Here is a 14,620-nt window from a genome sequence, read left to right on the forward strand (position 1 = left end):
ACAAGTGTTGGCCTAGAGACAAGTGTTGGCCTAAAGACAAGTGTTGGCCTAGAGACAAGTGTTGGCCTAGAGACAAGTGTTGGCCTAGAGACAAGTGTTGGCCTAGAGACAAGTGTTGGCCTAGAGACAAGTGTTGGCCTATGACCAGTGTTGGTCTATGACCAGCCCTAACACACCTGGTGAGTTTTTACCAGCAAGTGTTGGCCTATGACCTGTGTTGGCCTATGACCAGTGTTGGCCTAAAGACAAGTGTTGGCCTAAAGACAAGTGTTGGCCTAAAGACAAGTGTTGGCCTAAAGACAAGTGTTGGCCTAAAGACAAGTGTTGGCCTAAAGACAAGTGTTGGCCTAAAGACAAGTGTTGGCCTAAAGACAAGTGTTGGCCTAAAGACAAGTGTTGGCCTAAAGACAAGTGTTGGCCTATGGCCAGTGTTGGCCTAAAGACAAGTGTTGGCCTAAAGACAAGTGTTGGCCTAAAGACAAGTGTTGGCCTAAAGACAAGTGTTGGCCTAAAGACAAGTGTTGGCCTAAAGACAAGTGTTGGCCTAAAGACAAGTGTTGGCCTAAAGACAAGTGTTGGCCTAAAGACAAGTGTTGAATTATGACCAGTGTTAGCCTATGACCAGTGTTGGCCTAAAGACAAGTGTTGGCCTAAAGACAAGTGTTGGCCTAAAGACAAGTGTTGGCCTAAAGACAAGTGTTGGCCTAAAGACAAGTGTTGGCCTAAAGACAAGTGTTGGCCTAAAGACAAGTGTTGGCCTAAAGACAAGTGTTGGCCTAAAGACAAGTGTTGGCCTAAAGACAAGTGTTGAATTATGACCAGTGTTAGCCTATGACCAGTGTTGGCCTAAAGACAAGTGTTGGCCTAAAGACAAGTGTTGGCCTAAAGACAAGTGTTGGTCTATGACCAGCCCTAACACACCTGGTGAGTTTTTACCAGCAAGTGTTGGCCTATGACCTGTGTTGGCCTATGACCAGTGTTGGCCTAAAGACAAGTGTTGGCCTAAAGACAAGTGTTGGCCTAAAGACAAGTGTTGGCCTAAAGACAAGTGTTGGCCTAAAGACAAGTGTTGGCCTAAAGACAAGTGTTGGCCTAAAGACAAGTGTTGGCCTAAAGACAAGTGTTGGCCTAAAGACAAGTGTTGAATTATGACCAGTGTTAGCCTATGACCAGTGTTGGCCTAAAGACAAGTGTTGGCCTAAAGACAAGTGTTGGCCTAAAGACAAGTGTTGGCCTAAAGACAAGTGTTGGCCTAGAGACAAGTGTTGGCCTAGAGACAAGTGTTGGCCTAGAGACAAGTGTTGGCCTAAAGACAAGTGTTGGCCTAAAGACAAGTGTTGGCCTAAAGACAAGTGTTGGCCTAAAGACAAGTGTTGGCCTAAAGACAAGTGTTGGCCTAGAGACAAGTGTTGGCCTATGACCAGTGTTGGTCTATGACCAGCCCTAACACACCTGGTGAGTTTTTACCAGCAAGTGTTGGCCTATGACCTGTGTTGGCCTATGACCAGTGTTGGCCTAAAGACAAGTGTTGGCCTAAAGACAAGTGTTGGCCTAAAGACAAGTGTTGGCCTAAAGACAAGTGTTGGCCTAAAGACAAGTGTTGGCCTAAAGACAAGTGTTGGCCTAAAGACAAGTGTTGGCCTAAAGACAAGTGTTGGCCTAAAGACAAGTGTTGGCCTAAAGACAAGTGTTGGCCTATGGCCAGTGTTGGCCTATGGCCAGTGTTGGCCTAAAGACAAGTGTTGGCCTAAAGACAAGTGTTGGCCTAAAGACAAGTGTTGGCCTAAAGACAAGTGTTGGCCTAAAGACAAGTGTTGGCCTAAAGACAAGTGTTGGCCTAAAGACAAGTGTTGAATTATGACCAGTGTTAGCCTAAAGACAAGTGTTGGCCTAAAGACAAGTGTTGGCCTAAAGACAAGTGTTGGCCTAAAGACAAGTGTTGGCCTAAAGACAAGTGTTGGCCTAAAGACAAGTGTTGGCCTAAAGTCAAGTGTTGGCCTAAAGACAAGTGTTGGCCTAAAGACAAGTGTTGGCCTAAAGACAAGTGTTGGCCTAAAGACAAGTGTTGTTCTAAAGACAATCGTTGGCCTAAAGACAAGTGTTGGCCTAAAGACAAGTGTTGGCCTAAAGACAAGTGTTGGCCTAAAGACAAGTGTTGGCCTAAAGACAAGTGTTGGCCTAAAGACAAGTGTTGGCCTAAAGACAAGTGTTGGCCTAAAGACAAGTGTTGAATTATGACCAGTGTTAGCCTATGACCAGTGTTGGCCTAAAGACAAGTGTTGGCCTAAAGACAAGTGTTGAATTATGACCAGTGTTGGCCTAAAGACATGTGTTGGCCTAAAGACATGTGTTGACCTATGACCAGTGTTGGCCTAAAGACATGTGTTGACCTATGACCAGTGTCGGCCTATGACCGGCGTGGACCTATGACCGGTGTGGACCTATGACCGGCGTGGACCTATGACCGGCGTTGGCCTCTGACCGGCGTCGGCCTATGACCGGCGTCGGCCTATTACCAGTCTCTGCCTATAGGCCAGTGTTGGGCTGTAAAAAGAGCTACAAAAAGTTCTGATAAAAGTAGATTTGAAGTATTTTATTTGTTGTGTTTCCTGTCAGAGCCTGTCAAACAGGAAGTGTACCAGGTGAGTCCTCAGGTGGAGGCGGAGATGAAGAGGATCGACAGTGTCCTGTCCATGTTCGGAGACGCCGCATGTGAGCACGTCACGCCGCCGCCGCCCAAGCAGACGAGCCAGCGAGCAAAGACGTGCAAGAAACGTAAAACATTTCTGTTAGCTTAGCGCTCGCTGCCCGTGGTCACATCTTCACGCTGTCTGCACGCCACTTTTTTCCCTTCTCTGCACCTTTCTTCTTCTTCTGCACTTCCTCTCCAGGTGTGAGGACAGCAGGGCGGGGCTTGAGTCTGTGTGATGTGACCAATATATCCCCCGCAGCCTACGGCCCAGCGCGGTTCTCCACGCCCGTCCCCGGACGCAAGCGGCGTTGCACCATGGTGGTGGACTACAAGGAGCCCTCCTTACACGCGTACGTTCTGCCCGCCGCTCTCTACCTCTTTTCTACCGCTGCTGAAAGACTGCCTTCTTCCTGACAGGAAACTGCGTCGTGGAGACAAGTTTACCGACACACAGTTCCTCACCTCGCCTATTTTCAAGCCGCCGCCTGGCAGGAGGTCCAGGACTTCGGTCAAGTTGAACAAGTACAACGAGTCCTTTGTTGGATGTCGCTGATGACGGTAACCTTTTTTTATTCGCCGTCTTTTTCCTTGTTACCATAGCGACCACTTTTTTCCTCATCCAATCATTTGTATGCGCCCTCAATTTGCACAATAAACATTAGAAAATGCTAACTTTTGCAACCGTACACCTCAGTCGTGTAACTTAGCATGCTATTACCTGCTCAGTGGCCTAGTGGTTAGTGTCCGCCCGGAGATCAGTAGGTCGTGCGTTCAAACCCCAGTCATACCAACAACTACAAAAATGGGAGCCATTACCTCCGTGCTTGGCACTCAGCATCAAGGGTTGGAATTGGGGGTTAAATCACCGAAAATGATTCTCGGGCGCGGCCACCGCTGCTGCTCACTGCTCCCCTCACCTCCTAGGGCAAAGGCAAAGGACAAATTTCACCACACCTAGTGTGTGTGTGACAATCATTGGTACTTTAACTTTTACTCAAATTTTTCAATTACCGTATTTTTCCGAGTATAAGTCGCACCTGCCGAAAATGCATAATTAAGAAGGGAAAAACCTATATAAGTTGCACTGGGGTATAAGTCGCATTTTTTTGGGGAAATTTAATTGATAAAACCCAACACCAAGAATAGACATTTGAAAGGCAATTTAAAATAAATAAAGAATAGTGAACAACAGGCTGAATTAGTGTACGTTATATGAGGCATAAATAACCAACTGAGAAGGTGCCTGGTATGTTAACCTAACATATTATGGTAAGAGTCATTAAAATAACTATAACATATAGAACATGCTATACCTTTACCAAACAATCTGTCACTCCTAATCGATAAATCCCATGAAATCTTATACGTTTAGTCTCTTACGTGAATGAGCTAAATAATATTAGTTGATATTTTACGGTACTGTGTTAATAATTTCACACATAAGTCGTTCCTGAGTATAAGTCGCACCCCCGGCCAAACTGTTAAAAAACTGAGACTTATAGTCCGAAAAATACGGTACATTTAAAGGCCTACTGAAAGCCACTACTACCGACCACGCAGTCTAATAGTTTATATATCAATGATGAAATATTAACATTGCAACACATGCCAATACAACCGGTTTAGTTTACTAAATTACAATTTTGAAATTTCCCTCTGAGTTTCTTGTTGAAAACGTCGCGGAATGATGACGCATGACGTCACGGACTGTCAGGAAATATTAGCTCAGCACCAGTTACGGCTAAAAGTCGTCTCTTTTCACCGCATAATTACACAGTAATTTGGACATATGTGATGCTGAATCTTTTGCAATTTGTTCAATTAATAATGGAGAGTATAAAGAACAATGCCGTTGGTTGAAAGCGGTGTATTGCAGATGTCTTTAGCACCGAGACACAGCCGGTGTTTCTTTGTTTTTAACACAAAGCGGTCAAGCGAACATGTTTCTCTACGTCAACCAGCATGTTTTTGGTTTGGAAAATTACGATATATGTATCTCACCGGAGACATCATTGGATTATTCGTCCTCCTGCAGTAGCTGTTTAAAAGGTAGCTGTGAGCTTGGCTTCTCTCTGAGACACTGCCTGTTCACCGCAGCCATCCGACCTCGAGGTATGTCTTTACAATCTCACTAAAACACTATTAAAACAATAAGCAGATAAGGGATCGTCCAGAATTATCCTTGTAAATGTGTCTAATTACATCTGAAACGCTCACACTGCCGCCGCCCGATGCCGTCGCTTTTTATTTGATTTTTTTTTTTTTAAATTTTTCTATTCCTTCGCTATCAATATGATCATCCACGAAATCTTTCATCCTCGCTCAAATTAATGGGGAAATTGTCGTTTTCTCTGTCCGAATAGCTCTTGCTGCTGGAGGCTCCCATTATAAACAATGTGAGGACGTGAGAACCCCTCACCCTTGTGACGTCATCTTCTGCGACTTCTGGTACAGGCAAGGCTTTTTTATTAGCGACCAAAAGTTGCGAACTTTATTGTCGGTGTTCTCTACTAAATCCTTTCAGCAAAAATATGGCAATATCGCGAAATGATCAAGTATGACACATAGAATGGACCTGCTATCCCCGTTTGAAAAAGAAAATCTCATTTAAGTAGGCCTTTAACTTTTACTAAAATTTTTTAATTACATTTAATTTTGCAGTTGTACACCTCAGTCGTATAACTTAGTATTTGAAGCTTGCTAACTCTTTTTTTTCCCCCACCTAACTTGACGACCGTTCACTGCAGTCATACCACTTAGTGCTTGACGTATTGTAACCTTTTGGACTAATTTTGCAACCGTTTACCTCAGAGTAATAATATGGTACTTGAGGCATGCTAACTTTGTAATCGAATTTTGCAACCGTTCACCGCAGTCTTAGTCTGGCAGTTATGTGCTGCACTGCAAAAAGTCAGCGTTTTAAAACAAGAACAAAAAATACAAAGAAGAGGGGTATTTTATTTGAACTAAGCAAAATTATCTGCCAATAGAGCAAGAAAATTTGGCTTGTCATGACTTTCCAAAACAGTTCAAATGAGCTAACTCCAATGAACCCAAAAATACCTTAAAATAAGTATATTCTCACTAATAAAAAGTGCACTTTTCTTGGTAGAAAAAAAAGAAGTACATGCTAGTGCCATTATTTTAGTCTATGTGTGTGTGTGTGTGTGTGTGTGTGTGTGTGTGTGTGTGTGTGTGTGTATTATACATACTGTAGTGGCATAAAACACTGAAAGTGATTGTTCCTATAACCCCTTTGTTTCAAATGTCTGTTCCACTTGGGGCGCGGGCATCTTGTCTGACTCACACCTTTTACACAGCCTTCCTTGTCACGTATTCTTCCTTTTCCCGCTTTCCCTCCACTAATTCAAGCTGATCCAGCAGCGATCTTGAAGATTGTTTTATTTACAATAATTAAGGAACAGAATACTCGGGAAACAAAATAAATGGTAGCTTATATAAAGCTGAGGTCTACAGACAGGTGAGGTCTACAGACAGGTGAGGTCAAAGACGGTATGCTGGTGCCCGACTGCCAATCACGCGCCCAGCGCGCTCCTGCCCCTTATAGGCCTGCGTGGGAACTTTTCACCACCTGTAAAGGGTGCACACTGACATACACGCATGAATCACTCAAAAACAATAAAATAAACATAAATTCAAGTATGGCCCTCTATTTGGCTCCTACACACCGGCCCCTGATTGATCTTTACAGACTCAATCACATTCATTAATTTAATGCAAAAAAAGGAGCCTATTCCATAATAAACAAACAAAAGGCAAAGTCTTGAGAGAAAATAAAGTATATACATTACGTCCCTTTGGCTCTCTCGTGGTCTGGTCTCCATGACTGACCAGTCAGCCATCAGCCTCCAGGATGCGGCACAGCTTGGTGATAGGCCTTTCGATGACTGAAGTCTTTGTTTGGAGCTTGACTGACCGGACCAGGCCTCCTCCATCTGGCCGAGTCTCCAGTACTCTGCCCAATGGCCAGGAGCCCCTTGGGGCTGTGAGGTCGACCACCAGGACCACATCTTCTGGCTGCAGCTTGTTCCTCACTTGGGTCCATTTCAGTCTTTCCTGCAAAAACGCCAAGTACTCCCTTGTCCATCTGTGCCAGAAAAGGTCAGTCATGTACTGAACCTGATTCCAGCGGCGCCTGACGTAGAGATCCTTTTTCTCGAAGGTGCCCGGGGGAATGATGGGTTGAGTTTTTAAAAGGAGAATGTGGTTTGGGGTCAGCGGCTCTAAGTCCTGTGGATCTGGGGAGACTGTGGAGAGGTTTGCCTCTGCCTCGCAAAAGATGGTGTTCTGTCCACCAAGTGTGGTCCTGAAATTTTTAAGTTCCTTGTTCACATTGTAACTGTGTGAACGGGTCGCAGTTTGACCTGAGAGGAGTTCCTTTTTCCTTTTTCTTCTCGGGCTGTGGAGGCGCTGTTTGGCACTTGGGCGGTTGTTGGGTAGGTTGACCGTGGGTTTTCTGAAGGGTAATTTCAGGCTGTAGTGTCCGTCCTGTAGGACTGCCTCATTGGCTATCTCTAAAAACTGTTTTTCTTCTACTGATAGCTCAGTCCTCTCTTCTGACACTACCTCACTGAACTCCAGGTTATACTGGGAAATCGAAAGCTCCTCCAGATTTGCAACTGATATTGTGTTAACAGTTGCACTCACTGCCTCACTATTCCCACCTCTAAATGGCCCATTAACCACCCATCCCAATAATGTTCTCACTGCATATGGACCTCCACCATGGCTATTTATAACCTCCCATGGTTCTAACAGTTTTGGAGCATTTGTGCCTATTAACAGCTCCACCTTTGAACTGATGCTCGGGAGTATAACGTTGCCTAAATATGGCCATGGTGCTATGTCTTCCTGTTTGGGGATGCTGCTTGTGGAGACTGGCATTTCTTTCTGTGTGAAGACAACAGGAAGAGGTAGGAAATGATTGTTGTCCAGTGCAGACACTTCCAGCCCAGCTACCATGTGAGTTGGGACAGACTTTTTCTGATTCATAGTCCTTAGTAGGATATGGGTCTTTACTCCTTTTATGTTTAACTGGGACATAAGCTGTTCAGAACAGAAGCTAGCGGAGGATCCAGGGTCAAGGAGAGCATAAACTGATAGGACCTGACTGCCCTTCCCGGCCTTAACTTTGACTGGGACAATTGACAGAACAGTCTCTTGGTCCCCGGCCCCTATATGGCCACATAGCTCTGCTCCTGAGCTGCTTACATTTTTAGAGGGCTTTTCTACCTCTTTCGATACCTTGTCTTTTCTATCATAATGTAAGACACTTGGGTGAGATTTTTTACACAGTCGACATGTCTGACGATTTGGACAAACAGAACTTATGTGCCCTATTAAAAGACAGGCAAAGCACATGCCCTGGCTCTTTAGGAAACAAAGCTTGTCTCTGTGCTTCTTTTTAATGAACAGTCTACACAACTCTAATGGGTGTTTGTTTTTACAAAGTGGACAAATGGGCTCTGACTCAGACTCTGGCTTGGATTTCATTGGGCTAATAGCAATACTCGTGGCAAAACTACTACTAGCTGACATTGAGTGTTGCGGCTTTACAGAGGGTCTAGCGTTAGCCTTTCCTATGGCTGACTGCTCCTGTACCCTTAGCTCTCCAAAGACTGGATGGGCTGCCACACGAGCTTGCTTTTCTATAAAGCTAACCAGGTCTAAAACCCTCACCCTGCGGTTGTGCTCCTCCTGCTGCTCATAGGCTTTGTTGCGCCAGTTCTCCTTCAGCTTGAAGGGCAACTTGAACGCAATGTTTCTCATATTGGCCACTGTGTCCAGTTCGTCCATGTAGTCCGTGTCCTCCATGGCATTACAGCAGCTCCTGAGGAACATGGCGTACTCCTGCAAGGATTTGGAATCCTCTGCTTTAATTTGAGGCCAGGTCTGGACCTTATCTAGGTATGCACAGGCAATTTTAAAGTCATGACCAAAGTTCTCTTTTAATAATCGTTTGGCTTTCTGGTAGCCCCTGTCTGGTGACATATATTCACAACTTTTGATCAGTTTTTGAGCATGGCCCTTTGTGTACTGTATGAGAAACTGCAACCTGTCCTTGTCATTGTCTGTTTTACTTTCCACCATGTGTTCAAAGGAATGGATGAATGACTTGTACTCCAAGATGTTTCCATCAAAGAAGGGAACACTTCCTTGTGGGAGGGTGGACAGAAGCTGCTGTTTCACAAGAATCTTAGTCAGTTCATTTTGGGCTTCCAGAATTTTGATCAGCTGATTGTTCTGCGTTGAGCTGGGGGTGGCTTGTTGAGGTTGGAACTGGAAACTGGCAGGCATAGCTTGGTGAACGGGGGCCTGCTGGGTATAGAGACCGCCAGGCTGACCTGGGGCCTGCAGAGGTAGAACTGGGACCTGCTGCTGTTGAGCTGGTGTCTGCTGGGGTTGGGGTTGGAGTTGGAGGCTGGCATGCTGAATTGGGGCCTGCTGAGGTTGGAGGCTGGCATGTGGAACTTGGGGTATAGATGCGTCGAACAGAGTAGTGGGGAACTGCATCTGAACTCCTTCCTTGTGCCTAACCACTGGGCCTCCCACAGGTGAACCACACCTTGATGGATCAAATGCTGCCCCTATAACCGGTGCTGTCTGCCCCGCAGCATGCACCACTAAACCTTCTACTTCCTTCAAGTAGTTAATTTTAGCATTAGCCGCCTCTATTTCTGTTTTTAACTCCAAAACCTCTCTTTTTTTCCTGCACATTAACTCCTGTTCTTCAATATTATGCTTTTCCTGCAACCTTGCTGCCCTGGCTGTCAAAGCAGCTTTTTCCGCCTCCGCTCTAATCCACAATGATGAAGAGGAAATATTGGACGAACGTCCTGAACTGAAGGACTTGACTGATGCCTCCCTTCTTGACACTATGCCTGGGTGACCAGTTAGTTCATGCTTATATAAGCCGTCCGCCTCCTCTAAATTGTCCTTCAAATGACCAGTTATTAAATCACTGTCTTTTGATATAGCAATGTCCTCAGGTGGAGGAGCACAGGTGTGCGTTGAGGGATTTTCAAGATCTGATATCCATCGGGACACCTCAGCTTCAAAGGCATCTATTAGAGCAATTTTAGGCTGATACCATGTTTGGTCATCATCCCTTTGCTCATCTGGCTCTAAACCTTCAGAATGTGATTTGTGTAGAGATTTAAATTCCATTACGAACTCATTAAACTTGCTCATATTTATTTTCACTTCCTTTAAAGCCTCTGCATCCACCATCAAATTGCGCACAATGTTCATTCGCCTTGTTATGTGTGACATTTTGCCTATTCTGGCGGCGCGCATACGAGAAGTCTCCTGCGCAATCGCCGTCATTTCCCCTCCTTCGGCTGAATTATTAGTTGACATTTTCCTCTTTTAAGCAACAAAAATCCTCCACTTGGTAAGCCAAAAAACGTTTACACTTCCAAGTGAATATAAAAAGTTCCAAAAATAATCTTTATCCTTTTTTGGGAATTAAATGTCCGTTCACGGGCCGTCGGGAGCGCGCGCGCAAGCCCGTCACCAAATGTTTGTAATGCAAACTTTAAAAATCATTACGCGGTGATCGCAGTCCCAAAAACAAACAATTCTTGCATGATAATGTCCAGAAAAAGTCACTTTATATTACCATGGAGTCCTTTTAACGAATGAGTTTGATGGTTTATCACAAACCTCATGAAAGAAGTCCTTTGTTCTCCTGCACCATGCGCGTTGGCCTTGCTTCCTGTTTGGTGCGCAATCCTGCCGGCTGTATTTCACAGCGCGTCTTTGACAACTTGTAGTGGCATAAAACACTGAAAGTGATTGTTCCTATAACCCCTTTGTTTCAAATGTCTGTTCCACTTGGGGCGCGGGCATCTTGTCTGACTCACACCTTTTACACAGCCTTCCTTGTCACGTATTCTTCCTTTTCCCGCTTTCCCTCCACTAATTCAAGCTGATCCAGCAGCGATCTTGAAGATTGTTTTATTTACAATAATTAAGGAACAGAATACTCGGGAAACAAAATAAATGGTAGCTTATATAAAGCTGAGGTCTACAGACAGGTGAGGTCTACAGACAGGTGAGGTCAAAGACGGTATGCTGGTGCCCGACTGCCAATCACGCGCCCAGCGCGCTCCTGCCCCTTATAGGCCTGCGTGGGAACTTTTCACCACCTGTAAAGGGTGCACACTGACATACACGCATGAATCACTCAAAAACAATAAAATAAACATAAATTCAAGTATGGCCCTCTATTTGGCTCCTACACATACAATATACCAACATTTTTTTAATGATGTACCCCCTGTGAACATTTTTCAATTTCAAGTGCCCCCTAATCAGAGCAAAGCATTTTTGGTTGAAAAAAAGAGATGAAGTAAAATACAGCACTATGTCATTAGTTTCTGATTTATTAAATTGTATAACAGTGCAAAATATTGCTCATTTGTAGTGGTCTTTCTTGAATTATTTGGAAAAAAATATATAAAAATAACAAAAAACTTTGTGTATATATATGTAAATATACATATGTGTATGTATGTGTGTATATATGTACATATATGGATATATTTATATATACATATTAGTATATGTACATATATATATACATAAATATGTGTGTGTGTGTGTATATGTATATCTATCTATATATATATACATATGTGTGTGTATGTGTTTGTATATATATATTTGTATATGTATATGTTTATATGTCGGTGTATGTATACATATATATATATATGTATGTATGTATGTATATATATATATATGTGTGTGTGTGTATATATATATGTATGTACATATGTATATAAATGTATGTATGTATATATGTGTGTATATATGTACGTATATATGTATGTATGTGTATATATGTATGTGTATATGTATGTATATATATATGTACATATGTGTATATGTATACATATATATGTAGATATATATACATATATGTATATGTATATATGTATACGTACATGTGTATATATATGTATACGTACATATATATATGTGTATACGTACACATATATATGTATACATATATATGTATGCACATATATGTATACATATGTGTGTATACATCTGTATATTTATACATATATGTATACGTATGCATATATGTATACATATACATGTATATACATACATATATATATGTATGTATATGTGCATATATATGTGTGTGTGTATATATGTATGTATGCATATATATGTATGTGTATATATTTGTATGTGTGTATATATGTATATAAACATATGTATACATAAATGTATATAGACGTGTATATATACATACATATATATGTATACATACATATATGTATATACATATTTTTGTGTATATGTGTAAATATATATATGTATGTGTATATATACATATGAAGAGTTCATACGCAAAAACCGATAAACGCCATTTTGATAAAGTTTAGCCCAGCCTCGGTAATATATAGTCCGCCACTTCTATTGTGGTATACCAAAATCAATTTGTTTGCAAATGCGGACAAAGGCCGCTTTTAACGTCATTTATTTCAGCGATTTATTGCAAAGGCCGATAAGCGCCATGGATCATCTACCAGAAAAGCCGATATATCCGTTTGCCCAACCATCGCTGCAGTACGGGATCACGTGACAAACAAAATGGCGGCGCGCACGGAGTCACTCAGTGTTGTTATCCACGCATGAATAATTTGGAAGCTTCTCCTGTGAACAATGTTAAGCCAGCGAAAAAAACTGACGTGTTGAAGTTATTTGATGTTGGCGCTAGCACGCGTGTCCGTGAGTTTTACACCGCTGCGTTAAACGATGTTGTCGAGCATGGAGCTAATGTCGATAGCGATGATGAGTGAGCTGTTATCTGCACAGGAGTGTTTTTGATAGGCAAACCAGGTTGAGCATTTGTGCTTGTTTTATTAATAAAACATTGTCTTCATTGCAACACTGTTTTTTTGTTTTTTCATTTGGTGCTGAAAACCACAAGGTAAATATGTGAGGTCACAGTTCCAGAAAAGCATGTCCGGTTAGCAAGTACGAAAAAACAATGTTCGCAGGGACAGCTAGATTTATACGCACCAAGGGATCGAAACTGTTAAATAATGAAGTAAAGAAATGTGAACAGTTGTTACCTTGAAATGTGGCTTTCGATAAATTTCACGTTCTGTTTTTCTCTCTATATCTTGAATATTATGCGAAATAAAGAAAACGATTTTGGAGATATCTGTTTTTGCGACATATCATAATTTGGATATATCTGCTTTTGACGTAAAACCACATCAAACAGTTTTACTTGAAAGCCATTCATTACATCCGCATTTCGTAAAAGTTAAGGCTTTCATGACTTGCTTATGTTGATATTAAATAAACCATTGTACGCTTGTACATGTACCGGCAACACCAGCAGGCAGAAAATCGTTAATATACAGAATCGGTCAAAATGGATTTATCTGCTTTTGCATATGAACTCTTCATATATGTACATATATATACATAATTGTGTGTATATGTGTATATATATGTTTATATGCATGTATATATGTGTATATACGCATGTGTATATATCTATATGTGTGTGTATATGTTTGTATATATATGTATGTATATATACGCATATATGTATGTATGTGTGTATATATATATATATGTATAAATGTATATATATATGTATGTGTATATATATGTATGTGTGTATATATGTGTATATATGTATGTGTATGTATAGATGTATATAAACATGTGCATACATAAATGTATGTAAATGTGTATATATATACATACATATATATGTATATATTTATGTATGTGTATGTATATATACATTTATGGATATATATTTATATATACATATTAGTATATGTACATATATACATAAATATGTGTAAATATGTTTATATGCATGTATATGTATATATATCTATATGTATGTGTATATATATATGTAAATGTATCTGTGTATATATGTTTGTATATATGTATATATACGCATATATGTATGTATATATATATGTGTATATATGTATGTGTGTATATATATGTATGTATATAAGTACATATATATGTGTACATGTATATATATGTGTAAATATATATGTATGTATATATGTATGTGTACGTGTGTATATATATGTATGTATTTGTATGTATATATGTGTATGTATATGTATGTATGCATACACATATATGTATGTATGTGTATATATGTATATACATGTATGTATGTATGTATGTATGTCTGTATGTATATACATACATGTATCTATATACATACATGTATGTATGTATGTCTGTATGTATATACATACATGTATCTATATACATACATGTATGTATGTATGTATATACATGTGTACGTACATATACATGTATGTGTATATGTATATACATGTATGTATATGTGTATATATATAAATATATATGTAAATACCTGTATATGAATGTGTATATATATCTATATACATGTATGTTTATATATGTACGTATGTATGTATATGTATATATGTACATATATGTGTGTGTGTATATATATGTCTTTATATATGTATATATGTGTGTGTGTATATATATGTATGTGTATCTATGTGTATGTGTGTATATATGTATACATATATATGTGTATATATATGTATACATATATATGTGTATATATATATACAAGTGTATATACACACACACATATATATATATATATATATATATATATATATATATATATATAATATAATATAATATGATGTTTCAAGCATATTTTAGTCATCATAGCTCATCAAATCTCAGCAACAAACCGTAAACTCTTACTGAGATCATTAACGATCAAAACCCCTCATAACAGGTTAAAGACTAACTTAAAATCTGCTTAGAGAATTTTTGCAGTGTAATGTTTTAAACCAATTTTTTCAGCAATGCACATTAGTCTGAATTTAATACTTGCTAACTTTTTAA

The 14,620-nt window shown here is 40.4% G+C and overlaps 2 protein-coding genes across 5 annotated transcripts in view; one reads left to right on the plus strand and one right to left on the minus strand.

The window, feature by feature from the left end:
• Positions 1-14,620, plus strand: part of sgo1 (shugoshin 1) — a 44,453-nt gene that overhangs the window by 18,508 nt on the left and 11,325 nt on the right. For 3 of the 4 annotated variants that reach the window (XR_009806406.1, XM_061897174.1, XM_061897175.1), the window contains exons 6-8: positions 2,617-2,775; positions 2,892-3,042; positions 3,110-3,250. Coding sequence is in view for 3 of the 4 variants with exons in the window: in XM_061897174.1 (XP_061753158.1) it covers positions 2,617-2,775; positions 2,892-3,042; positions 3,110-3,245 (446 nt within the window). In the remaining variant the exon portion in view is untranslated. The remainder of the gene's footprint in view (positions 1-2,616; positions 2,776-2,891; positions 3,043-3,109; positions 3,251-14,620) is intronic. The other variant, XM_061897177.1, reaches the window with a different exon arrangement.
• LOC133550969 (uncharacterized) lies at positions 5,850-11,245 on the minus strand. The gene is made up of 2 exons (XM_061897168.1): positions 6,833-11,245; positions 5,850-6,769 (listed from the first exon to the last, which is right to left on the minus strand). The coding sequence occupies exons 1-2, from the start codon at positions 10,070-10,072 to the stop codon at positions 6,548-6,550; spliced, it is 3,462 nt and encodes a 1,153-aa protein (XP_061753152.1). The 5' UTR covers positions 10,073-11,245; the 3' UTR covers positions 5,850-6,547.

The sequence above is a fragment of the Nerophis ophidion genome, linkage group LG04 (assembly GCF_033978795.1).
Source record: "Nerophis ophidion isolate RoL-2023_Sa linkage group LG04, RoL_Noph_v1.0, whole genome shotgun sequence".
NCBI lineage: Eukaryota > Metazoa > Chordata > Actinopteri > Syngnathiformes > Syngnathidae > Nerophis > Nerophis ophidion.

Excerpts from the sequence above, each read along its gene's own strand:
- LOC133550969 (XM_061897168.1), bottom strand. The coding sequence starts at position 10,072 with ATGTCAACTAATAATTCAGCCGAAGGAGGGGAAATGACGGCGATTGCG. Across the intron at positions 6,770-6,832 it reads TCAGGCGCCGCTGGAATCAG|GAAAGACTGAAATGGACCCA; the intron begins GTTCAGTACATG and ends GCGTTTTTGCAG.